General features: G+C 45.4%; 2 protein-coding genes and 1 long non-coding RNA gene across 6 annotated transcripts; 2 read left to right on the plus strand and 1 right to left on the minus strand.

Annotated features, from left to right (window-relative positions):
* Positions 1 to 285: 285 nt before the first annotated feature.
* LOC119123486 lies at positions 286 to 23,100 on the plus strand. The gene is made up of 3 exons (XR_005098075.1): positions 286 to 298; positions 19,242 to 19,250; positions 22,932 to 23,100. It is a non-coding gene; the product is annotated as an uncharacterized LOC119123486 (long non-coding RNA).
* oser1 (oxidative stress responsive serine-rich 1) lies at positions 9,300 to 13,881 on the plus strand. 3 transcript variants are annotated; one of them, XM_037252621.1, is made up of 5 exons: positions 9,300 to 9,609; positions 12,057 to 12,100; positions 12,481 to 12,583; positions 12,715 to 12,801; positions 13,144 to 13,881. In XM_037252621.1, exons 3-5 carry the CDS (start codon positions 12,507 to 12,509, stop codon positions 13,799 to 13,801), a joined length of 822 nt encoding a protein of 273 aa, XP_037108516.1. In that variant the 5' UTR covers positions 9,300 to 9,609; positions 12,057 to 12,100; positions 12,481 to 12,506; the 3' UTR covers positions 13,802 to 13,881. The 3 variants fall into 3 exon arrangements, with proteins under 3 accessions (XP_037108516.1, XP_037108517.1, XP_037108515.1); XM_037252622.1 differs by lacking the exon at positions 12,057 to 12,100 and having other exon boundaries at positions 9,300 to 9,619; XM_037252620.1 differs by lacking the exon at positions 12,057 to 12,100 and having other exon boundaries at positions 9,301 to 9,609.
* Positions 18,592 to 22,348, minus strand: sdc4 (syndecan 4). Of its 2 annotated transcripts, none has more exons than XM_037252627.1 (5): positions 22,007 to 22,348; positions 20,239 to 20,446; positions 20,133 to 20,170; positions 19,376 to 19,571; positions 18,592 to 18,984 (listed from the first exon to the last, which is right to left on the minus strand). In XM_037252627.1, exons 1-5 carry the CDS (start codon positions 22,094 to 22,096, stop codon positions 18,833 to 18,835), a joined length of 684 nt encoding a protein of 227 aa, XP_037108522.1. In that variant the 5' UTR covers positions 22,097 to 22,348; the 3' UTR covers positions 18,592 to 18,832. The 2 variants fall into 2 exon arrangements, with proteins under 2 accessions (XP_037108522.1, XP_037108525.1); XM_037252630.1 differs by having other exon boundaries at positions 20,239 to 20,443; positions 22,007 to 22,346.
* Positions 23,101 to 23,619: the final 519 nt, after the last annotated feature.

The raw sequence follows: 23,619 nt of genomic DNA on the forward strand, positions 1-23,619 counted from the left end.
GCTTTGGGACTGTGACCAGGATTCTTTGACTTGGCTCTCAGGCGTCGTCTCTCGAAATTTAGTCTGCTGGTAGGATCATTTGCTTCCCTGGGCAAGCCCAGGTACTGACAGGGGGCGCGACGAGAACGCTGATCCATTGCCCCCACATTATGGTGCCCAATGGGCTCTAACAACACTATATATTAATAATAATAATAATAAATTTTATTTGTATAGCACCTTTCATACAAGAAATGCAGCTCAAAGCGCTTTACAACAATGAAAGAAAAACATGAATACATAAAAACAAAACATTAATGTATGCATACACAATTAATAAAGTGAGTTTAAAATAGGAGCACGCTTTAATAAAATAAAGAATATATCTTTAAGAAAAGGTAAAAAATAAAATAAAGATAAAGATAAAATTAGGCTTAAAATGAAATTTACAAAACGTAATTAGTTAAATGCTCGGGTAAAGAAATGAGTTTTAAGTTTTGTTTTGAAAATATCTAGCGACCTGGCCTCCCTGATACCTATTGGCAGTGTGTTCCATAGTTTGGGGGCGTAATTAACAAAGGCTGCATCACCGATCTTCTTTCTGCTGTTGCTGGGAGCCTCCAATAAACCAGCAGCAGATGATCGCAGGGTTCTTGGAGGTATATAGCTAACAAGAGAGTTTGCAATGTAGCTTGGTCCCTGCCCGTTGAGGGCTTTGTATAGAAGGAGAAGGATATGAAAGGGTTTTTTTTTTTTTTTACATGTTTTACTACGTCTGGGTCTTACAGTTACAAAAAGAAAAGGAAACTAGCTTTTAAAGATGGAAATTGACAAACACAAAAGTGTGTTCGGCATGTTTTAAATGAAAACATGCTGGTATTGCCTGCCTCACAGAAACGGCTTACTGGGGTACCTACTTTGCAGGGACGTGCGGTCAGAGGAGGCAAGCCTCCCCTGCCATCATGAAAAGGGGAAAAAACAAATTCATTGTTTTTATTATAAAGTCATTTTCCTTTTAATTTCAGTAGTTTTGTATCATTTTGAACCAAAATCGCTGAATTTTTATAGTTATTTTAAAACCGAAGACGATTTGCTCGAAGGAGCCAACTTCCTGCCAAGCCTCCTCTGAGGATTGCGTAATCTATGCTGACATGCTATGCAGTTAGACTGAACTGCTGTCTGTCTCTATGTCGCTGTTTAAGTGTTCAAACACTGTGACTACCGTAATTTTCGGACTATAAGTCGCGGTTTCTTTCATAGTTTGGGTGGGGGGCGACTTATAAAAAGGAGCGACTTATATGTGTTTTTTTTCACAAATTTTCAAAATAAAAAAAAAAAAAAAAAAAGTGAAACCGCGATAAACGAACCGCGATGTAGCAAGGGATTACTGTAATTTGAATTTCAAGTGACGTCAGCAGCGCGACGCGGCGTGGCGCGGCGGTTGTTTACAAAAAGGACAAAGATTGATCACGGGATGACGAAGATGACAAAGGGCCCCACGTACTACCGGCATCATTAGCGGCTTTGTTTCTAAGTAACACGGAGGATGAAGAGTTTGAAGGATTTAAGGATTTGGAGTGACACAGAAGGTTTGAAAAACTATTATGGCTTTTACCCACGCCCGGTCCTACTCTACGGAGCTCTCTTTCACCTCCGTGGATTGAAGTCTGGGGCCGGCGCTCGGCCGGGTGGCTGTCCAGGGACGGTGGATGGGGCTCGGACATGGCTTTTACGCACGCCCGGTCCTACTCTACGGAGCTCTCTTTCACCTCCGTGGATGGAAGTCGAGGGCCGGCACTCGGCCGGGTGGCTGTCCGGGGACGGTGGATGGGGCTCGGTCATGGCTTTTATGCACGCCCGGTCCTATTCTATGGATCTCTCTTCCACCCCCGTGGCTGGAAGTCCACGCCGCCACACGCCTGGAAGTTTGTTTTGTTAAATAAAGAGCCGTTTACCAAACCCACGTCTTTCCTTGTACTTTGTTAAGGCTACAATCTAGTTATATACTAGATCTGTGGAATAACGACGAGGCTGACGTCAGGGCTCACGCGCGGCGTTGTTGACAAAGGACGAGGAATTTGATCGATGGATTTAATGATTTAGAGTGCACAGATGGTTTGATAATATTATTGCTTATATAATAGTTATTTCTAATTTATATATCGTTATATGGGCCTGTGGAATATTTGGAAGTGCAAGCGCCGTCAGCGGCGCGCACCCATTGTTGACAAAGGACGATCGATGGATTTAATGAATTGGAGTGACACAGATGGTTTTATAAACGTGTTATTTATGTACCGTATTTTCCGGACTATAAGGCGCACCGGACTATAAGGCGCACCTTCAATGAATGGCCGATTTTAAAACTCTGTCCTTATATAAGGCGCACCGGACTATAAGGCGCACCATTAATGCATCATGTCAGATTTTGAATCCAAATCAAATCATTCTCCATTTTATTTATGTTATTTCAACTTCAGATGCAACTAATTACTTTATAATCACAAAATAATGATCCATAGTCTTTTTGGTTCATGATTCGTAGTCTTCAGCAGGCCACTTATGGTTGATTTCATGACACAATGCTTGAGGCCAGTTTAAATTTAGGAATTTGGTCCATATATAAGGCGCACCGGACTATAAGGCGCACAGTCGGCTTTTGAGAAAATTTTAGGTTTTTAGGTGCGCCTTATAGTCCGGCAAATACGGTAATAGTTTTTTTTAAATAACTGACTGTTACGTCAGGGCCGTTCTCAGCTCTTCGTTTGTGTTTATGTCACGTTAGCATACCTATCGTTTAGCCTGTTGTTGCTCGTTCATGACTGTTCTTGGTGTTGGATTTTGTCGAATAAATTGCCCCCCAAAATGCGACTTATACTCCGGAGCGACTTTTATATGTTTTTTTTCACTCTTTTGGGCATTTTATGGCTGATGCGACTTGTACTCCGGAGCGATTTATAGTCCGAAAATTACGGTATATTAACTAATTTCCGTAGTTAAGCATATGTATTGAATATCTAGTGTTTTTTGTCATCTGTCTGTAACGTCGTGTTTCTTTAGATCAGAGGTCACAAACCTTTCTTAAACCGAGAGCTACTTCCTGGGTACTGATTAAGCCAAAGGGCTACCAGTTTGACACACACTTCTGAAATAGCCAATTTGCTCAATTTGGCTTTCACTATGTGTTATTATTGTCATTTCCAGTTCACATGTAAGTGTGATTTTAACAAAAATAGCAAAAATACAGTCAAACCTTGGTTTTTGACCACAATCCGTTCCAGAAGGCGGTTTGATCTTTTACTTTATTTCAACAATGAACAGAATACAAAACATGTAGACATAAATGAATTCTCTGTATCTAAGACATGTAATACAACTTAAACAAATTAACAAAATGTGTGTGTGTGTGTGTGTGTGTGTGTGTGTGTGTGTGTGTGTGTGTGTGTGTGTGTGTGCGTGTGTGTGTGCGTGCGTGTGTGTGTGTGTGTGTGTGTGTGTGTGGATGGGGGTATATACAAAGGATAAAAAAGTCCAATAGATAGAGTATCCCCCTTATTCCTGAGGGCTCTCATGGGGCAACAAATAGGTTCAAAACTTCCGGTAAAATGCTCGCAATACAATACAAATGTGTTTAGCGTGTGTGGTGAATTCTCTTCGATGCTCTGCTGGTCTCCAAGATCAAACGGTGGATAGGTGGCTGGCTCAGGGAAGGAAAACTTCAGTGACACACAGCCAATTGGGGAAAGATTTTATTCAACCGATGTCAGAATTAAAGTGTCTCTCTCTAGCCAAAAAAGAAGTCCCCCTGTCTTCTCGCGCCTTGGATCTGATACCCCACGCCCCCCCTTACTCGGGCGCACGCACACGAGGGCTGCTGGATGTCCTCTGACCCCCCAGCCTGCCTTGTTGATTCTAACCAAATGGCCGATTCCTGTATACTGGTGCCAGGAAGTCTGCCTTCCTGGCCCAGGCCCCATAAAATCCCATGCGCGCGTGACCTAGTCACCTCTAAGCTTAGAAATGAAATATACATTGCATGAGACTTAAATAAAAATACACTACACGTGTTTCACAACAGCTGCAGCTGTAACAAAGCGCATACCGTATTTATTCTAATCATCGCCCAGGGGGGTGGGCGATTAATAGAGAACACATTTTGTCCGATCGCCAAGGGGTACTAAAATGGCCGATAATATGTATATTATCCTTATGTCGTATGCAATACCTGCATCTCACTGATGTTCTTAACACTAGAACAGCGGCTGTTTTGATCTACCTCTAACAGCGGGGTGCGTCAATTGACGCTCCATCGATGCGACACGTTACCGTCGCACATCATATGTTGCGCACGTCATGTTGTCGCGATCGTCTTGTTCGAGTGCACGCCCCGATAACGTAATTGTGTGAGGATATTGTAGTGGAGTGACGAGTGTAATTGTATCATAATATAGAGATGAGGAGAACAAAATCCAAGTCGCATCAGCCTTCAAAAGAAAGTAAGCAGGATCGTAGCATGGGCGATAATTAGAGGTATCAATATTTTTTATTTATGTCATCGCTAACACACACTGGGCGATTATTAGAATATGGGCGATAATTAGAATAAATACGGTATATAGCAATGGCAAAACCACAAAGACAGCATTTGCCAATCTTGTCAAGCTGGCGTTTGGCGACGATGACGTTTTGCTCCTAAAATACCCTCATATAACATTGGCAGCAGGTGTTTGAAGTTGACATAAATTGAGATTGTTAGAATAGGCCTCAGTGCACTGGTTCGCACGTCTGCCTCACAGTTAGAAGGGTGCGGATTCGATTCCACATTCGGCCCTCCCTGTCTGGAGTTTGGATGTTCTCCCTGTGCCTGCATGGGTTCTCCTCAGGCACTCCGGTTTCCTCCCACATCCCAAAAACATGTATAGGAGGCTGATTAAGGACTCCAAATTGCCCGTAGATCTGAGTGCGAGTGCGGATGGTTGTTCGTCTCTGTGTGCCCTGCGATTGGCTGGCAACCGGTTCAGGGTGTCCCCCGCCTAATGCTGGGATAGGCTCCAGCACGCCCGCGACCCCCATGGGGACAAGTGGTACAGAAAATGGATGGATAGAATAGGCCTCTTTAGCACATGTGATTAGCTAGGTAGCTTGAGCTATGCCGTCGTATCACTGCGACCTTTCTCTTGCTTTTACTGGCTTTCCCTTCTCTATGACAGTGGTCCCCAACCTTTTTTGCGCCACGGACCAGTTACGTGTCAGAAATATTTTCGCGGACCGGCCTTTATATAAATAAATAATACATTTATATAAATAAATAATACATTTATAATAAATATATAAATACAATGAAATAAAATGATATGACTGGCATAAAAACAATTATAAACGACATAAAAATAAAACTCACAATTACGTTGAATTAGTGGGAGCACTGAGCTTGTTTCTCAGAAACGAGCCGGTCCCATCTAGGCATAATCGGAGACAATGACACTCGAAGTGGTTAAGGTTTGTCTTTTAATACAGGATGCTTGGTCTCCATGTGCCGAAGCAATTTTGAAGGCTTCATTGCCTCGTTATCTAGCCTGTCGCCACATATTATGCAGAGTGGGCTTGGCGCGTCAGAGTCACCTGTGGCGATAAATCCATATTTTAAGTAGGACTCCTGAAATTTTCTTTTAAATGCAGCTTTCCTTTTCTTATAAGTCGTAGCCTCTTCTTCCGTCTCCTCATTGGGCTTTTTTCCCTTTCCGAAGAAGCTTTCCAAACATCTCTGTTTCTTGTTCATATTTGCTTGCTTCGTGGGCTTGACTGAGGTGGCATGTCACGTGACCGAGACGAGCGTCTTGACCTGAACCGACGGATGTAATTGGGAGAGAATTACAAATGTTTTATACTTTTCAAAATAAATTTTTACTCATTTTTGCTAGCTTTGCGGGCTCGACTGGGGAAACATGTCACATGAGCGACGAGCGTCTTGACCTGAATTAATTGATCATCGATAAAAAAAAAAAACTTCTGTGCGGCTTGGCGGCCCGGTACCAAGTGACCCACGGACCGGTACCGGTCCGCGGACCGGGGGTTGGGGACCCCTGCTCTATGACACTCTTTGCACATACGTACGTAGGCGTTGATCTCAGTTAAGACTACAAGGTCACACATTATCACACAGGCTAGGCAGAGTTGCCCCCTTGTAGGAGGGCAGGCAAGAGTAGTAAGAGACCACCTTGGTGGTGGTCCCTTCTGCAATCTGGCAGAGAAGACTTCACAGCAGTGTATCGATCTTTCTGGCATACATTAAATAGTTAAACTGGGAAATCAGCCTTCTGGTAATTACTATTAGCATAGCGAGATTAAAGATAAAGAATTCGGACAAGATCTAACAAGATGTTCACGTGAACGTTGACGAATGATTGCAGTGACAGAAGTGTGGAACATGTCATTATTCCATGACTGTCTGCCAACAAATGTGGCTACATACAAGTCATCAAAGCAACAACTACAGCATGACATAACAAAGGACAAACATATCACCCCACCCCTAACTGTCGGCCTGCTGGGTGAGAGGCCTGGCCCTGAGGTCCACCACAGCAGTTGTATGACATAGAGCGACATGAAGCTTGTTTACACAAAGCCTCAAAAATTCAAGCCGGGCACCGAGCGCACGTTGTTGCTGGCTCCTCCCTCTATCACATCAGCTCACATTTACGAACGTGCGTGTGTACCATAGCCATAAAACGTGGATAAGCTCGCCGTCCTTAGGCGTCTTGTGGAATCTCCGGTAGCCAAACAAACAACATGCAGACGTCCCACTGCAGAAACAGCTTTTATGCATGGGCGTAGGTTTATATGGTGATGGTAGGTACATATCGCATCCAATATTTGGGGAATACAAAATAGTCCTTACCAATATTTACCATTTTATTTCAATACAGCGAAAATCTGTATTTATTAATGTAATATCTCAGTATACCAAGCGGTGGTAGCATTCATTTAAAAATTATTTTAAATTACCGTTTTTTTCCGTGTATAATGCGCCCCCATGTATAATACGCACCCTAAAAATGGCATGTTGATGCTGGAAAAAAGCCTGTACCCATGTATAATACGCACCCAATTTTTTTTTTTTTTTTTTTTTTAAGTCCCAATGATCGTCACACACGCAGGGAGGCAATGGGTCCCATTTTTATAGTCTTTGGTATGGTCTTAACTAGGCTGGATGTATTTTTTTTTTGTTGGCGTTGATTTCTCCGACTGCCCGTAAAGGCACCACCGCGATCAGATGAAAAGAGAGGAAAGTGACGTGCGGACATGTGAAAAAGGCGGCTCTGTATGGGAGAGACGTTGAAGAGGAATAAAAACACCCTTGGAAACCAAAACTTGCCCCTCGTCGTGACTCGGAGCCGCAACAAATGTTTCGGATTTGTGTAGGGTACATTGTGACAGCAAACGAGCAGGTGATCGAGCAAGCGTCTGATACGAGAGCATTGCGTTCGTATGGAGCGTGTTTGAAGTGAACAGCAGAGACGAAAGGAACATGGCAAAGTGTTGTGAAATAAAATATTACCTGTAATACGCATTTTGTTATTTGCTGATTGTATTAAACGATCACATTCATTGTCAGTCAAGAAGAGAAGAGGACTATTATCCCTTCTTTGACGAAATGACCAGAGCACAGTACAAACACACTATTGTCGGTCAGTCCTGTTGTTGGTTTTGTTGTACCATGATTTTCTTAAAAAAAAAAAAAAAAAAAAAAAAAAAAATTTTAAAAAAAAAAATTAAAAAAAATTTGTACCCATGTATAATGCGCACCCCAGATTTTAGGACAATAAATTAGTTAAATTTTGCGCATTATACACGGAAAAAAACGGTAGTTGTTTTTATGAGAGGTTAAGAGATTTATTTGGAGCTATGACGATGATGACAGATGCCGCTATTTCATTGGCTGCAACAGAGTAATTTAGTCACATTTAGTAGTGCCGGTCAGGTAGCCTCATGCAGAGGTTTATGTTGGTGCTCACAATGGCAATACATCTGAACTCATTTGTGGCCAAACGTAACCGGTCTTTGCCCTTTAGAAGTTGCTCCAACACTTGTACAGCAGTGAGCGGGATGAACTGGCATCAACTTTCGCCCTGCCCTGCTGCTGCAACGATAAAGCACTTTTGAGGTATTGAAAGAAACACGAAGAATAATATGCACAAACCGAACACTTACCATAAAAATGAAGTGTACATTTGTCACAGGAAAAGTTATAAAAGGGAAGCTAAACCCTTTGTTTTCTCAAAATGAAGCAATTTCCCCAGAGAATTTCTAAGCATCCATGTTTACATATTTAATTTTGCAAGATGATAAATACAGAAGGCATAAGCATGCAACAAACAGAGCAATAATAGAGACTTATTTTTTATATAGTGCAAGATGTTTTTTTATTATTGATTTATTTTGATCTTACCTGGAATGTTTTTCTCTTCACTGCATAAGAGGACAAAATGCAAAAATGTATGCTGAATTTGAAAGAGCAATAATTAAAATATTCTTAAATTCTTCTGCGGCGTATGAATGTGTCTGGTTGTGTATACACGTGAAGTATAAAGTCAAAGTCCCAATGATCGTCGTCACACACACACATCTGGGTGCGCTGAAATTTGTCCTCTGCATTTAACCCATCCCCGTGTGATTTTGATCCATCCCCTGAGGGAGAGGGGAGCAGTGAGCAGCAGCGGTGCCGCGCTCGGGAATCATTTTGTGATCTAACCCCCCCAATTCCAACCCTTAATGTCGAGTGCCAAGCAGGGATGCAATGATTCCCATTTTTATAGTCTTTGGTATGACCCGGCCGGGGTTTGATCCGTCAACCTTCCAGTCTCAGGGCGGACACTCTACCACTAGCCCACTGAGCTGCATGATCAAGTAATGGGTTAGTAATTTCTAATGTCCCTACCAAACCTACGCCTTTGCTTTTATGGCACGCGCATAGTCGTTCCCCCAGCTCATCTCGACTTAAAATTATCTTTGCTCTTGTCCGTGAAGAACCACTGCTGGGTACAAGTACGCACGCACCACAACCACAGGCAAGTTCCCGAAATCTTTGCCCGCTTTGTAACAACTTTCTTCGTTAACGTAATGACAACAATTACACACCTTTAATACATCTCTTCATAGTAACATGGGACAAAGAAGAAGGATTATCATTTTGTTACATTTCAGTAATGGCGAGCGTAGCGCGTTGTAACTGCGTATGTGACAAACATCGTGAAGCTTGAAGCTTGTCACGTGGTCTCTCGCGGCTGGTGACGTCAGCGTTCAGTTAGTTGTGTGTGACATCAGCGGCGCTGTTGCCTTGTACGAGCGCAGTCACGACAGGCGACGACGGCGAGGGCCTACGTTTTGATCCTTTTTCTTATTATTTTTTTCTTCTTCGTTTTCTGCGGGTTTTTCGTCGCGTTCAATTGACGTCAGTGGACAAGCGACGCACTTTAGTGTTTTCACCGTGGAAGCACGGCACGAAGCGGCGTCGTTCGCCTCGCTAGCCGCGTCAGACGCCGAGCGTGAGCGACTGGGCGGCCGCCGTCCTCGGCGGCCTCTATGCGCGCTCTTCAGCCGCCCGGCACCGCGTGGACTTTGTGAAGAGGCGTAAGTCAGGGTTTGCTTTCTTCCTTGTCGCTCTTTCTGTAGCAGATTAGCGGCTAACATTAGCCAAGGCCAGGCGTCGGGAACCTTTTTGGCGGACAGAGCCATAAATGCCTATTTTTTTTTAAAAATAATTTCCCGTGAGAGCCATACTATTTAAAAAAATGATGGGCTAAATACAATTAAATGCATGCATTTTAATTAAGACCAACGATTTTTGAAGTGTACTAAGTGAACTGTATTCTTTTAATAACGTTTTTATATTGAAGCCTAGAATAAAAACCTCACCATTAATGAGACTTCTGGGGCTGCATCGTTTTGCTGATGGCTTTGTAGTCCGGTTATGTGGTGAGGTTGAGCTTCATGCAGGCGTTGAGGTTCTCATCAGTCATAATGAACGATTCTTGCTGACAGAGGCATGTCTGTTATCCGTTTGAGTATCTTTTCTTTATCCGTGAAGTCGTCAAAAAGTTCATTAGCCACATCAAGCTTAAATGTTGAAATACTCGCCATCAGTGAATGGCTTTCCGTTCCTCACAATTGCTAATGCGCCAGCAAAACTAGCTGAATTAAAGTCACCTTGTCTGGTCCAAACACAGAGTTGCTGTTGACTAGCTTGGACCTTCCTCTGGAGCTCTTCACACGCTTTCTTAATGCTGTCCCCAGCTGGGTATTTGGTTGCAAATGTAGCATGTCGTGTCTCAAAGTGGCGCTTGATATTAGAGCGTTTCATGGATGCAATTTTGTCATTGCATTTGTGGCACGTAGCAGAGCCTCCTCTCTCCACAAATGCAAATTCTTTGGTCCACTCTCTCTGAATGTTCGGTAATCGTCATCTTTTTTTCTCCACCATCTTTTTTGCTTGCCTGGCACACACCGGCTAGCTAGCTGACATTTTAAATAAAGCGGATGGAATTTTACCTCTCACGACCCCGTAGGCACCGTATTGTCCAATAAAAATCGTGCGTTTTTTTGTCCGACCTGGCGTCACCCTTCTGTACACCGAAGGGCAGCTGGGATTGGCTGATATGAGGCAACCGTGAATTTCAGCGGTAGAAAACAGATGGAATGTATTGCTAACGTGATCATATTTTATATTTTGAAAGCTAATTTAACATTTTGATTTCAGTAGGTCTATTTTTTACTTTGATAATAGAACAAAATTATTTATGACTTCAATTGTGTAAACAATTGTCAGATTTGTCCACGAGCCAGACGCAGTCACCAAAAGACCCATATCTGGCTCGCGAGCCATCGGTTCTCAACCCCTGGCCAAAGCGGTGGTAGTAGGCGGCAATTAGCAGGCATTTTGTTGTGCTTTTGTCGCTGTCTGCTCGTCCAAGACAAAACGGGTTGCATTTTTCAAGGTTGGCCACACAATCCGACGGCTGTCTTTCATGCAGAGCTTTTGCAACCTTGCTCGTCGTCACGGAACCACGTGACGTCAGTGGCTCGTTGATGCCAGTCCAGTGTACACAAGTGCCTTTGCTTCTGAAGCTGGGGCCACAGTCGTTGGAGCTCAACCGAGCACCATATTGATTAGGGGTGTAAATCGCGGGTTTTGTCACGATACGATATCATATCGATACAAAGACTCACGATACGATATTTGCCGATATCTTAAAGCCTGCTGTGATTCATTCACGATACATCACGATATAGTGCTCCACGATCGATATTTTATTTTATTTTTTTTTAAATAAAAAATATAGAACAATATCCTGATTTATAACAATTCATACGCAAAATCAACAAGGTACTGCAAACTCTTTATTTAGGAAATTACAAGAGTATTGTAGTATACAAAGTGCTTATTTTAACACTGAGCTTTATCAAATTCCTATATTTTTTCTCATATAAGTAAAGAAAAATGAATATTCTTTCTTTTTTTGTAATACCATTAACTTTAAAGTACATTACTGAACTATTTATTTACAATAATTTTAATTGTCCGTTGAGCCATCTTTTCTTTGGAATCCAAAGTGCTTCCAAACGAATGACTTGAAGCCCAAAGGGGAGCGAATTTCCTCGTCTTCTTGGACACTAGCCATAGCATCAGCCCAGGAGCCGCGTAGTTGTCGGCTCCCCTTTCACGTGCCTGCTCTGCTCACAACACAACACGCCGCGTACTGCTCCCGGAAAGAGGAAGCAAGCAACAATGAACTGGATTTCAAAATAAAGTCGCGTCTAATGTCCGAGGTCAAACACGGCGATATAAATCGATGTTTACGTTTAGCATCGATGCCAATAAATCGTAGAGCATTATATCGATTAATCGATGTGTATCGATGAATCGTTACACCCCTAATATTGATCCAAAAGTGGCAAGTTAAAGCGGTGCATGAAAAAAGCCACCAGCAAAAGTGACCTTACCTCTTTTTAACTCAAACGCTTGACTGACATCCATTTTGCTGTATTCTTTTGCCATGTCTCTTGAAATGGTTTGGCAGAGATGACGGTTTCCCCACATGGACAGTGCGGCCTGTTCCGTGAGGTCGGTGTCTTTTGCTAATCAAACCTGGCAACAGTTCGCCTTTTTAAGTGCCTCATGATGACACATCATATCCTGCAAAGCAGCCAATTTCACAAATGGTGCCAACCGGTGGACAAAATTGGCGCGGAGCGTTGTTCGTATGGGAAATTGCAATAGTGTGCTCTGTCCACATTAGAAGTGGCAAAGCCAGGTCCGGAATGTCAAAAGCCCGCCACAGTTTGGCTTGATCCTCAGCAGGTGCTTCTACTTCACTGTCGGGCAACCGCGGCAGCCTTTTCACTTTCCGGGCCACCTCCGCTCAGTCCACACAGGGCTTTTGTCTATCCATGGAGGAGCGTGAGTCGAGTCCAAAAGAGGAGAGCTGTGCGTTTGTGTTTCAGCCAAAGGGGGGTGCAGGACCCTCGACATGGCTGCAGGTGGTCCGGAGCACAAGGAGGAAACCCTGCAGACGGCCTTTAAGAAGCTGCGAGTGGATGCCAACAAGTACGACGATTGCTGTGATGCCAGTGAGCGCACACTGACCCGGCGTCTGGCCCTTTCTTACTTGTGTGTGTGTGTGTGTGTGTGTGTGTGTGTGTGTGTGTGTGTGCGTGCGTGTGTGCGTGCGCGCGCAGGGCGCTCGTGGCAGCCGGCGTGCCTGAAACTCCTCGAGTGGTGTCCGTGGCCAAACACGGTGGTGCGTCCAAGGACAACTGGCATGGGTGAGTGGAAGGCATTTGCAGTCACTTGCCACTACGGAGGCTTTTTCATCCAGTGGACATCTAATCACCGCCTTGAATTGATACCACAAATTGGCCGCTCGTTATACACCCGTATAGTGTGTGTCGTTTGAGCCCAATGGCCAGGTTCAGCAGGAACAAATTCTGATCAAATTAATTTTAGGATTAATAAAATATATATTTATATATTGATTGAACACAACTGATTATTTTTTAAGGCTTCCAGTAAGGATGAGAATGACAGCCAGAGCCTTTGATCGCTGATTGCGATTGGGACTTTGAAAAAGTGTTTTGAGTTGGCTGACGCACTTTTTGTCTCGTCAGCTGTGCAAGGAAAGCGTCGCGGGGAGCCAGTAGGACGCCGCGGCGGCGGCGCTCCGAGTCACCCATTCTGCACCCCCCAAGATTCACCTACTCTGTCACGACAACGCCTGCGGGAGGCCTCAAACAGCGCACCAAGCTCGGCCCCACCTCCCCCGTCAGCTTCAGCGGGGCCACTTCTCGACCCCCCAGTGCAGCCATTCTCCCTTCTGAGCTTGCGGAGAAGGACCGGCACGGCTCAGGAAGCGCCCGGGAAAAGGACGACACCCACGCGTCTGACTTTGGACTTTTGTCCAAGCGGCGCGTCGACGGTGGCCTGTGTGCGTGCTTGCCTGCAGGCGACGGCCTGAAGGCTCGGGAGGAAGTGAGCGACGGCACCGCCCCGTGTCGCTGCACATCCGAAGCGGGCGCTTGGGGTGCTGTACGTGCATACTCCTTCACGGGACTGCGTGACGTCATCTCGGATTGCGAGCAGCGCAGCGGAGCCCCGGCCCTCCGGAGCACTGGCCCCACCCTCTCCCCGGCCTCCCCTCGCACGTGTTCTTCGCAGGCGCTGGTCTCGGTTGATGACGTCACCATGGAGGACCTGGCCGGTTATGTGGAGTTCTACCTCTACATCCCCAGGAAGATGTCGCACATGGCCGAGATGATGTACACATGAGCGTGCACCCGCGTGCCAACGTGACCTGTCTGATGATGTTTGCGCACTCATCCTGCTTCAATAAAGTTCAGCGTTTGGAAGTTGTTCTTTTTGAATAGAAAAATGACACCAAGAAACTTTGACTTCGCCAGATGGCTGCTTAGAGACAAGCAATGCAGTGGTTGACAATTAATCACATATATAGTCGTATGCAAAAGTTTGGGCACCCCTGATCATTTTCAAGATTTTCCTTTATAAATCATTGGTTGTTCGGATCAGCAATTTCAGTTAAATATATCATATAGCAGACAAAAACAATGATATTTGAAAAGAGAAATGAAGTTTATATGATTTACAGAAAGTGTGCAATCATTACCTAAACAAAAGTAGGCAAGTGTATAAATTTGGGCACCGCAACAGTAAAATGACATCAATATTTAGTAGATCCTCCTTTTGAAGAAATAACAGCCTCCAAACACTTGCTATATCTTCCAATGAAAGTCTGGATTCTGCTTGAAGGTATTTTTGACCATTCTTCTTGACAAAATATCTCCAGTTCAGTCAGGTTTGATGGTTTCCGAGCATGGACAGCCCGGTTTAAATCACACCACAGATTTTCAATAATATTCAGGTCTGGGGACTGAGATGGCCATTCCAGAATGTTGTACTTGTTCCTCTGGATGAATGCCAGTATCTGCACTGGCCCCACAGCATGATTGAACCTCCACCAAATTTGACTGTGGGTATCAAGTGTTTGTCATGGAATGCTGTGTTGTTCTTCCTCCATGCATACCACCCCTTCTTATGTCCAAATAACTTAATTCTAGTTTCACACCACTTTATTCCAAAATGAAGCTGGCTTGTCCAAATGTGCTTTAGCAATACCTCAAGTGATTGTGGCATGTGCGCAGAAAACGCTTCTGCCGCATTATCCTCCCATACAGCATCTCCTTGTACAAAGTCCACTGAATAGTTGAACTATGCACAGTGTCACCATCTGCATGAAGATCATGTTGGAGGTCTTTGGAGCTGCTCTGTGGGTTGACTTTTACTGTTCTCACCATCCTTCGCCTCTGCTTATCTGAGATTTTTCTTGGCCTCCCACTCGAGGCCTTAACTAGAACTGTGCCTGTGGTCTTCCATTTCCTCACTATGTTCCTCACAGTGCAACCTGATAGCTAAAATGTCTGAGCTAGCTTTTTGTATCCTTCCCAACTATGACATTGAACAATCTTTGTTTTCAGGTCATTTGTCAGTTGTTTTGAGGCTCCCATGTTGGACTCTTCAGAGAAGATGCAGAGGAAAACAACTTGCAACTGGCCACCTTAAATACCCGTAACTGGAGATGTTTTGTAAAGAAGAATGGTCAAAATACCTTCAACCAGAATCCAGACTCTCATTGGAAGCTATAGGAAGCATTTAGAGAAGGGGTGGGCAATTCATTTTTACAAGGGGCCACATGAAAAACCTGAGTTGTGTCAGAGGGCCACACCTATGATAACTTAAACCTGCTCAATTTTCTTCCATTGTAAAATGCACTAAATTATTTATTTTAAATAGCTGGTACTGGTAATTAGAAGAATACAATTATTCTCTTTATATTTATATTAAGCTATGTGAAATTGTGGTGTATAGGTCAAATAAAAAAACAATCATTAATCAGTACAATTTATTAACTTGATAAAAAGTCCTTGTTGGGCTTGCAGTTTTGCTAGCAATGCATCAGCCTCTGATGCGCGCTGTTTATCAGACAGATGTATTTTTTCTCATGCTTGGTCGTGTAGTGGCGACTCAAATTATATTCTTTGAACACAGCGACCTGTGTACCACAAATCAGGCACACGGCTTTACCTTTCATTTATGTAAAGAAATACTTGGCAGTCCATGTCTTGTTGAAAACACGGCGCTCCTTGTCAACTTTTCTTTTCTGGGGGTCAGCACACATTTCTTGGGCAGCATTACTTCGCACTGTTCACCTTCACGCACAGCTCACATACACGTACGCTACACGGAAGTGCGACGCCTTTCAAAATAAAAGCAAAACAGTTGTATTGCACGCACGACACTGATTTTTTTTTTTTTTTTAATTAAGTTGTAATCAAATATAATTTACGATTGGCCTCATGTGGGCCGGACAGAGACGCACAAAGGGCCGGATGTGGCCCGCGGGCCGTATTTTGCCTAAGTCTAGTTTAGAGGCTGTTATTTCTGCAAAAGGAGGATTTTTCTGTTGGGGTGCCCAAATTTATGCACCTGCCTACTTTTGTTCAAGTAATGATTGCACACTTTCTGTAAATCCTATAAACTTCATTTCACTTCTCAAATAGTTTGTCCACTATATGATATATTCAACTGAAATTGCTGATTCGAACAACCAATGATTTATAAAGGAAAATCATGAAAATGATCAGGGGTGCCCAAACGTTTGCATACGACTGTACAATGACAAAGGAAGAAACGAGTCTGCAGTTAAAATGGAAAAAGGCAAGTAGGAACTTAATAGGACTGTAAGCATTCCATCTGTTTGTATTTTGTAATAGGAACATGACGTTCAACTTGTGGCCATCACTCCCCGCTCCCACTTAATAATGAATGGCTTTTCTGTCATTCACTCAACCTGCTCAGTGCCTTTTTTTCTTTCTTTCTTGGAACCCTTGGACTTTCTTTAGATGGCATGCAACGCACATTTAATAGGAAGGCGCACTATTCTTAGCCTGCGACTTGGGCTACTTGAAATTGCATTGCAGATATGTACATATGTTCGAGAAGAAGCTCCCACCTGCTAACATGGCATCATTTGTTGGCTCGAGGTTCAACCGTGTGGTGCAAACCCAATCTCAAGTGCACACTGCACAGGAAACAACCGACAGACTACTCGAGTCGTATTCTAAAGTAACAGATACTGGGGTACATCGCTGCATACAACTGTTGAATATTGTGTCACACACTGTGAGTTATGCTGCTCCAATCAGAGGAGAAGAATGTGTCGTTCTTGACGGCCGTTGTCAAGGACAAACAGTTGGAGGAAATGCAGACGATCGCAGCACCCAAGTCCTGTCGAACCACACAGAGACCTCTTTGTTAACCACGAAAAGAATGGGCGCGCACACAAACTGAAACCCTTTCCTCCAAGGTAACAGAATAGCATTTGAGGAAGCCTTTTTTTGAGGGGAGGGTAGGGTTAACTGTAGGCCTGCTGGGTGAGAGGCCTGCAACTGAGGTCTGCCACAATGCCTACATTTCTTGGCGTTATAAAGGTGTGGTAAGGATGGATGATACAATGTATATTGGCTGAAATTATATAAAAAGCATATTTAGTTAAAACACCTCCAAAAGATAAAAGTGGTAGAAAGAATTTGTGTGCCAATCGGGACAACTTATTATTTAGCATCACTTTTATTTTCACGGACAGGCAAACCCAACTGACCTTGCGTGCTAGCAAACGAATGCTAGACATGCGCGGTCGAATTTCAAAGACTAAAAACCCAACATAAATCGAAAAGTTGCACCTTTCATAAATCTATTAAGAAAAACTAGTCGTTTGGTTGAAATATTTGGTGGACATCACACACGCACATTCAGCTCGTAATAAAATAAAAATACTAGGTGATTGACGAAAAAGGTAACGCCTAACTTCATGCAGGCACAAATGAGGGTCAAGGAAGTTGCGAGGCACAAGGAGCCGCTGCCTCACATGTTTGCCCCTCACAAGCAAAATATCCCCAAAAGTGAAGGGGCGAGGTGAAATGTTCACTTGGCAGCTTTCCAGTTTTTGCTACGCTAACGAGTAGTTACCGTATTTATTCTAATTATCGCCCAGGGCAATAATTAGAGAAGGTTTATGTCCAACAGGGGGGGGGCGGGGGCGATTAATAGAGAACACTTTTTGTCCGATCGCCAAGAGGCACTTAAATGGTCGATAATATGTATATTTTCCTTATGCAGTATGCAATACCTGCATCTCACTGCTGTTCTTAACACTAGAACAGCGGCTGTTTTGATCTACCTCTAACAGCGGTGTGCATCAGTTGACGCTACATCGATGCGACACGTTACCGTCACACATCCATCCATCCATTTTCTGTACCGCTGTATCCCCACGGGGGTCGCGGGCTTGCTGGAGCCTATCCCAGCTGTCATCGGGCAGTAGGCGGGGGACACCCTGAACCGGTTGCCAGCCAATCGCAGGGCACACAGAGACGAACAACCATCCGCACACGCACTCACACCTAGGGGCAATTTGGAGCGCTCAATTGGCCTACCAAGCATGTTTTTGGGGATGTGGAAGGAAACCGGAGTGCCCGGAGAAAACCCACGCGGACACGTGGAGAACAATCAAACTCCACACAGGGAGGGCCGGAGGTGGAATCGAACCCGCACCCTCCTTACTGTGAGGCGGACGTGCTAGCCAGTGCGCCACCGAGCCGCCTCCGTCACACATCATATGTTTTATTTATGTCATCGCTAACACACACTGGGCGATTATTTGAATATGGGCGATAATTAGAATAAATACGGTACCTCACATTTTCACTCCATGCATGCACTTCAATTTGTCCAATCACAAACCAGTAAAGAGAGACAGGGCGGCGATAAATCTTCAACTGAATCACATTCGGTAGGTTTCAATTTTTGCGATGCCAACAAGCATCTAGCTGCCCCTTCTCACAAACGCGGGTTGTTACGCAGCAGCAGTTGACCAAGCTGCTTGTTAACTACCTAGCCTTTAGCATCAGCATAGTGAACTTGTACCGTTGGCGGAACTGTCATCAGCAGCAGTCTAAAATTTGTTCCAAGTCAAATTGCTTTTCATTACAAAGTATGTGTAGTGTGTATACAAAGATAAAAATCTGTTTTTCTAAAAAGGTGCCAAGTGTAAAAACAAATCTGAAGACAATAAACTGGAATATTTGAAAGGAAGAAACGATATCATCGACCCAAAGGCTGTGTCGGCGATAAAAACAAACAAAAAAATTCAGCCGAGCGTCATGGCCCTGACGTTAACTTAGCTAGTGTGCAGCGAATAAATAAGGGACGAGGTGTGTCGAGGGGCTAGGCGTAGATCTCCGCGGTGGGGGCCTTGGTGTAGATGGGCTTCCTGGCCAGCTCGTAGCTTCCCTCGTCTTTCTTCTTCATGCGGTGAAGCAGCAGCACCACAAGCAAAACCGCTACCGTCAGGGCCACCCCACCGCCGCAGATTAGTGCTGCGAGCAAAAGCACAAGCAAAATATCACTATTTGTCTTTCTAAAACCTATATTAGCACTTCCCAGTGGCTTATGTTCAGAACTGACTATTCTCCAGCCCATGCCAGAAGATAGCCTAATACCTCAAAACTGTATGGGTGTGAGGTGCAGGTAGGGCTGGGCGATATGTCTGAAAAGTATAGCAGCATAGAAATATTGGTGGATATTGATTGGAAACCAGGAGATATTTTAACAGATAATACTTAACCAATGAAAGTGTCAAAAAGTGGAGCATAAAGAGGAAATGCAGTTTTAAACAATGTGCTTTGTACGGCTGGCTGGCATTTTTTCTAAATACAAGCGTCTCACATCAGACAATATGGGGAACGGCGGCACATGAGAAAGCCTTACCTGCGAGGACCTCCATCCTGGTGAAGACGCCTTCAGCGGCGTGTGACATCAGCACGTTGGACGGAAGCTGGCTGCCCGGGCGGGGACCGTTGCGCACTGAACGGATCTCATTGTCGTCCGGCGCAGTCTCCGGCTCTGGGTCGTGGTGGACGGCAGGGCCAGACCGCTCCGGAATCCCGTTGTCTGCCTCGGGATGCTAGCAAATGGCAATAGGACTGGCATGAGTCTAGGCGGCATCCCGATCTCTCAGCAATTCGAGCGATCGACTCCACAGACGCCGGCCTGAAGTCACCGCCGAAGAATGCTGGTCTCACTTTGTTAGGGCTTTTACTTCCAAATGTCAACATTACAAATGAGACGCGCTTCACTTGCCCAGCCGACTTGAGCACAGAGAGGCCTGAAGATTTGCATCATTGGAGAGAACGGAGGTGGGAAAAGCCCCCCATTGCCCTACGTGTCCCTTTGTCTGCATTCTCGACAACCCTGATGCGTTTCATGATGGCATTTTCGGTTGCGTTTTGGTTTGCTCAACACCGCCTTCAACAAATGTGCGCCGTTTGCTTTCAAAGTGCACATTGGCCCGGCAGTTTTTGCCCCCTGGTGGCCATGGAGTCAGTAAAACACCAACCAAAAAAGGAAAATGAGAAAAGAGAAACGATGTTGACTTTGGACGTCCAAGGGGCTTCGAGACTATTTCAAGCCACCCCGATTCCGGCCCATGACAATTGCGCGCCCGGTGGCGGCACGGGCACCTTACCTCGGTGGGCGGCAACCAGTCACGTCCGCTCTTGCTCTCTGTGGACAATAACATCGTTAGGATTGTGCTTGCAGCTTTGAGCGTGGCCGCCGCAACGCGCACAAACCGTTGGCGTCGCCCGACCCCGACGCCTCATCCTCATAGTCTTCATCTTCCTCGTCATTGTACGAGTCTTCGTAGTAGTCTTCCACCGTCTGGTCTTGGTCTTCCTGGTCATCGTCTGTGAATCCAAAGTCTACTGACGACTCCCCCGGGTGGTTCTGGAGGCTCTCCACGGCCATGGGAGGCATCCACGTCTCCGTCTCCCTCGCCTGCTGGCACATGGGAATGTTGTCGGGCAGCGTTGCTTTCCATAATCAAATGCTTCAAGGACTTTGCTTAAGCGGATAAGAGCGTCGATGGGAGCCCTAGGAGAGTTTTGGAGGCTCTCTTGGCAATTCCGTCCAAACACTGCTTTCCTTTGTGAACTTGAATTTGGAGCTCTCTGGGAAAACGGACACTTTTTGTTGCCTTTGCTCCGACATCTGCGCTTCGTCGACATGAAACACGGCTCGCCGAGGTTCTCCAGCGGCAACCGCGAATACGCTCGTCTTCACAAGCAGGGCAGCTCAATACCCTCGAAACGCGGTGCACTCATTTTGGGGTGCCCCCGCATGGCAAACGTGCCCGGTGACAACAGAAGAGACGGACAAGGTCCGGCGGTGAGGGCCTGTCTGGCCGCCAGCTATCTGCGACAGACACACGAACGCACATTTGCCGGATTGGTGACTTTGGCCTGCACCACAAACGCAATTCAAAAACATCTGATTCGTGCGCAGATGTGATAAGAGCGACACCACAATGGAGAACGTGAACACCAAATTCGGCTTCGCCTTATTTCAGCCTGATTCCAGAAGTTTCCGGAACATCGCCGTTCACACTGCTGTGATGAGCCAGTTGCAGGAAATGTTTATCAGTCGGTCAAGGAGGGCCCGGGAAGTCGCAACGAAATGGTGTCCGCGTTCCAGCCATGTGTGAGAGAGACAGGGATCCATGTCCACTGAGAGCCTCAGTACAGGGTCCGTTGAGACACTTTCAAGTGTGCAAAATCCTCCCAAGAGCTGCTCGGGGTCAGCTGAGGTCACATTCCACACGGAAGGAACAAGGAGAGAGGAGGGAACTCAAAAGGAGGAAAGCACAAGGAAGAACGGCCCAGCAAAGAATGTGCTGCAACTCTTTAATCGCCAGTGCTAAGCTAACTGGCTACCTGGAGTTGGGGGTGGGGCGGGGGCCTCTTGGAGTATGGGTGTGGGTGGCATCCCGCTTGGCGTTTGGGGGTTAGGCTTAGGCTCCACTGCAAACATCTCAAAATTTTAACATGATCACATACGTGGAAATAGCTGACATTTGTTCTAGTCCGCGCACGCGCACACACATGCACACGGACAATACACCAGTCACTCAAACTCGCACGCACATTCGCTGCTTGATTTGAATTTTGTCAAAGTTGACTTCTCAGACGCACGTCCACATTTTAACAAGGTATTGGGGGCTGACGTGACTTGGGGTCAAAAGTGAGTCGGAGACCTCCCAGGGACTCCTTACGGAATGATAGCATACACGCGCACGTCCAAACAACCAGCTCACAAGCAGAGTTAAAGTTGTTGAAAAGTCAAGGGGGGCGGCGAAGAAGTGACGCGGCGTTTGCTCGGTTCGCCCGTGAGTCGATGAGCTCTCGGGGTCGCCGTCAGCCACAAGGAAGCTTAGCACTTAGCTTCGACCAGTAAACTTTGTTTTGCTTTTCCAATGTTCCCAGGCAAAGGGCGCGAGGGGGGAAACAAGTGCGGACAAAAGGCAAGAAACAAGAAGGCGCGCGGAGAGCGACCTTGACTTACCGACTCAGAGGCGACGCTCGAGAACCAAGTGGGGAAAAGGATGAAGAGGCCGAAAGCCAAAAGGTTGGCCGACGTTCCAAAAGATGACATTTAGGATGCCTTTCAATTTTCTCAACAGCGAGCCAAAAAGGAAGCAACGGTTGCGGGACCTCGACTCAGAGTCTCAGGCTTCAACTTTGTCCAAAGGGAACGCTTGTTCTTGTTGTTCTCTTTTTTCTTGTTGTTATTCTTCTTGGTCTTGTTATTTTTCTTGTTCTTGTTGTTGTTGTCCTCTGTCAACTTTGGCGGGCGACTTTTACCGACTCTGTCGTCTGATGCCTAGCGTATAGCTTGTGCCCTCGCGGCTCTCCGCCAATGAGCGGCCAACAAGCTGCTAACGTCACCGCCTTCATTTCCCGTAATTCTGTCACGTCAACCTTTTGGTCACGCCCTCTCCGCTCAATCCGACCTGCGATCCAGCAACGCTCAGGCGCATTGACCTTGCTCGCACTTCTTGACCTTTGCGATATTGGGTGTCGTTACAAAGACTTTGCACCCATTGCACCCCGTTTCTCCTTTGCTCTGACATTTCCTGTTTGTCTCGGCGCGTTCGTAATGAAAAAAACAAGTAGTGTAGTCCAGTATGTCTCCTAATCATAAATCAAAAAATTGCTATAAATCATGGCAAATTCATGCGTAGCGTCAAGCTCGCGACGGAGTATAGCCGGTGATGTGCCAAAGTAGCAGTGACGTGCGGTGAGGTTCATGACTGGGTAGGCAGTGACGTAACCCCCCCCCCCCCCGGAAAATTTGTCCAACACCTAACCGTGTCACAAAAAAAGGTAGGGGAACGCTGCTCTAGAGTGGCTTATTCATTATTTAATTTGAACTATTTTAATTAAAACCTCATATCAGCAGTCTTCACACATAAAACCACTCAATAAAGCACATGGAATCAAAAACTTGTTTTCGATCGTGCGTACCACTCCGTTTGAAAATACATGCTCCGAAGTCCCGTTGTCCGAATCAAACCTTTTAACTCCGGAGTTGGTCTTCCTTTACTGATGACCTCCTGCTTTGACCGAAAATCCATAGTTGAAAATCGTTTGGATATGTAATCCTCCATTGTAAACGAAATGTAAAAACGAGGGGAAAAAAAGAAAAAAGAAAGGAATGTAAAACGAAATAAATGGACGACTGCTCCTCAGTTGTTCACTGTAAATTTGAACTGGAGATCACTTATTCTACAGGTGGGCGCATGAAGCGTCCCGGGATCACTAGCACCTCCTGCCATAAGGCTGGAGAACCTTTTTTTTGTTGCCTCCGTAAGGTCTCTGTTCAAAGCCGTTTTATTCATCTAAAGCAGGGGTCACCAACACGGTGCCCGCGGGCACCAGGTCGCCCGTGAGGACCGCATGAGTCGCCCGCTGGACTGTTCTAAAATTAGCTCAAATAGCGGCACTTGTCAGTGAGCTGCATCTAATTATTTTACAGTCAAACGTTACAGTTTCGAACGTCCTGGTTCTCGAACAAATCGGAATTCGAACAAAAAATTCGAGATTTTTTTGCTTCGGTTGTCGAACAAAATTCGGAGGTCGAACCTCGCGAGAGGAGCCGGGAGGACCCGAGAAAAC

This window comes from Syngnathus acus, chromosome 5 (assembly GCF_901709675.1).
Source record: "Syngnathus acus chromosome 5, fSynAcu1.2, whole genome shotgun sequence".
Lineage (NCBI taxonomy): Eukaryota > Metazoa > Chordata > Actinopteri > Syngnathiformes > Syngnathidae > Syngnathus > Syngnathus acus.

Coding starts and splice junctions, on each gene's coding strand:
- oser1 (XM_037252622.1), top strand. CDS start 12,507: ATGGCTGCAGGTGGTCCGGAGCACAAGGAGGAAACCCTGCAGACGGCC. Junction 12,584..12,714: donor CTGCGAGTGGATGCCAACAA/GTACGACGATTG, acceptor GTGCGCGCGCAG/GGCGCTCGTGGCAGCCGGCG. Junction 12,802..13,143: donor TCCAAGGACAACTGGCATGG/GTGAGTGGAAGG, acceptor TTGTCTCGTCAG/CTGTGCAAGGAAAGCGTCGC.
- sdc4 (XM_037252627.1), bottom strand. CDS start 22,096: ATGTCATCTTTTGGAACGTCGGCCAACCTTTTGGCTTTCGGCCTCTTC. Junction 20,171..20,238: donor GGGGTCGGGCGACGCCAACG/GTTTGTGCGCGT, acceptor TATTGTCCACAG/AGAGCAAGAGCGGACGTGAC. Junction 19,572..20,132: donor ACTGGTTGCCGCCCACCGAG/GTAAGGTGCCCG, acceptor GCCATTTGCTAG/CATCCCGAGGCAGACAACGG.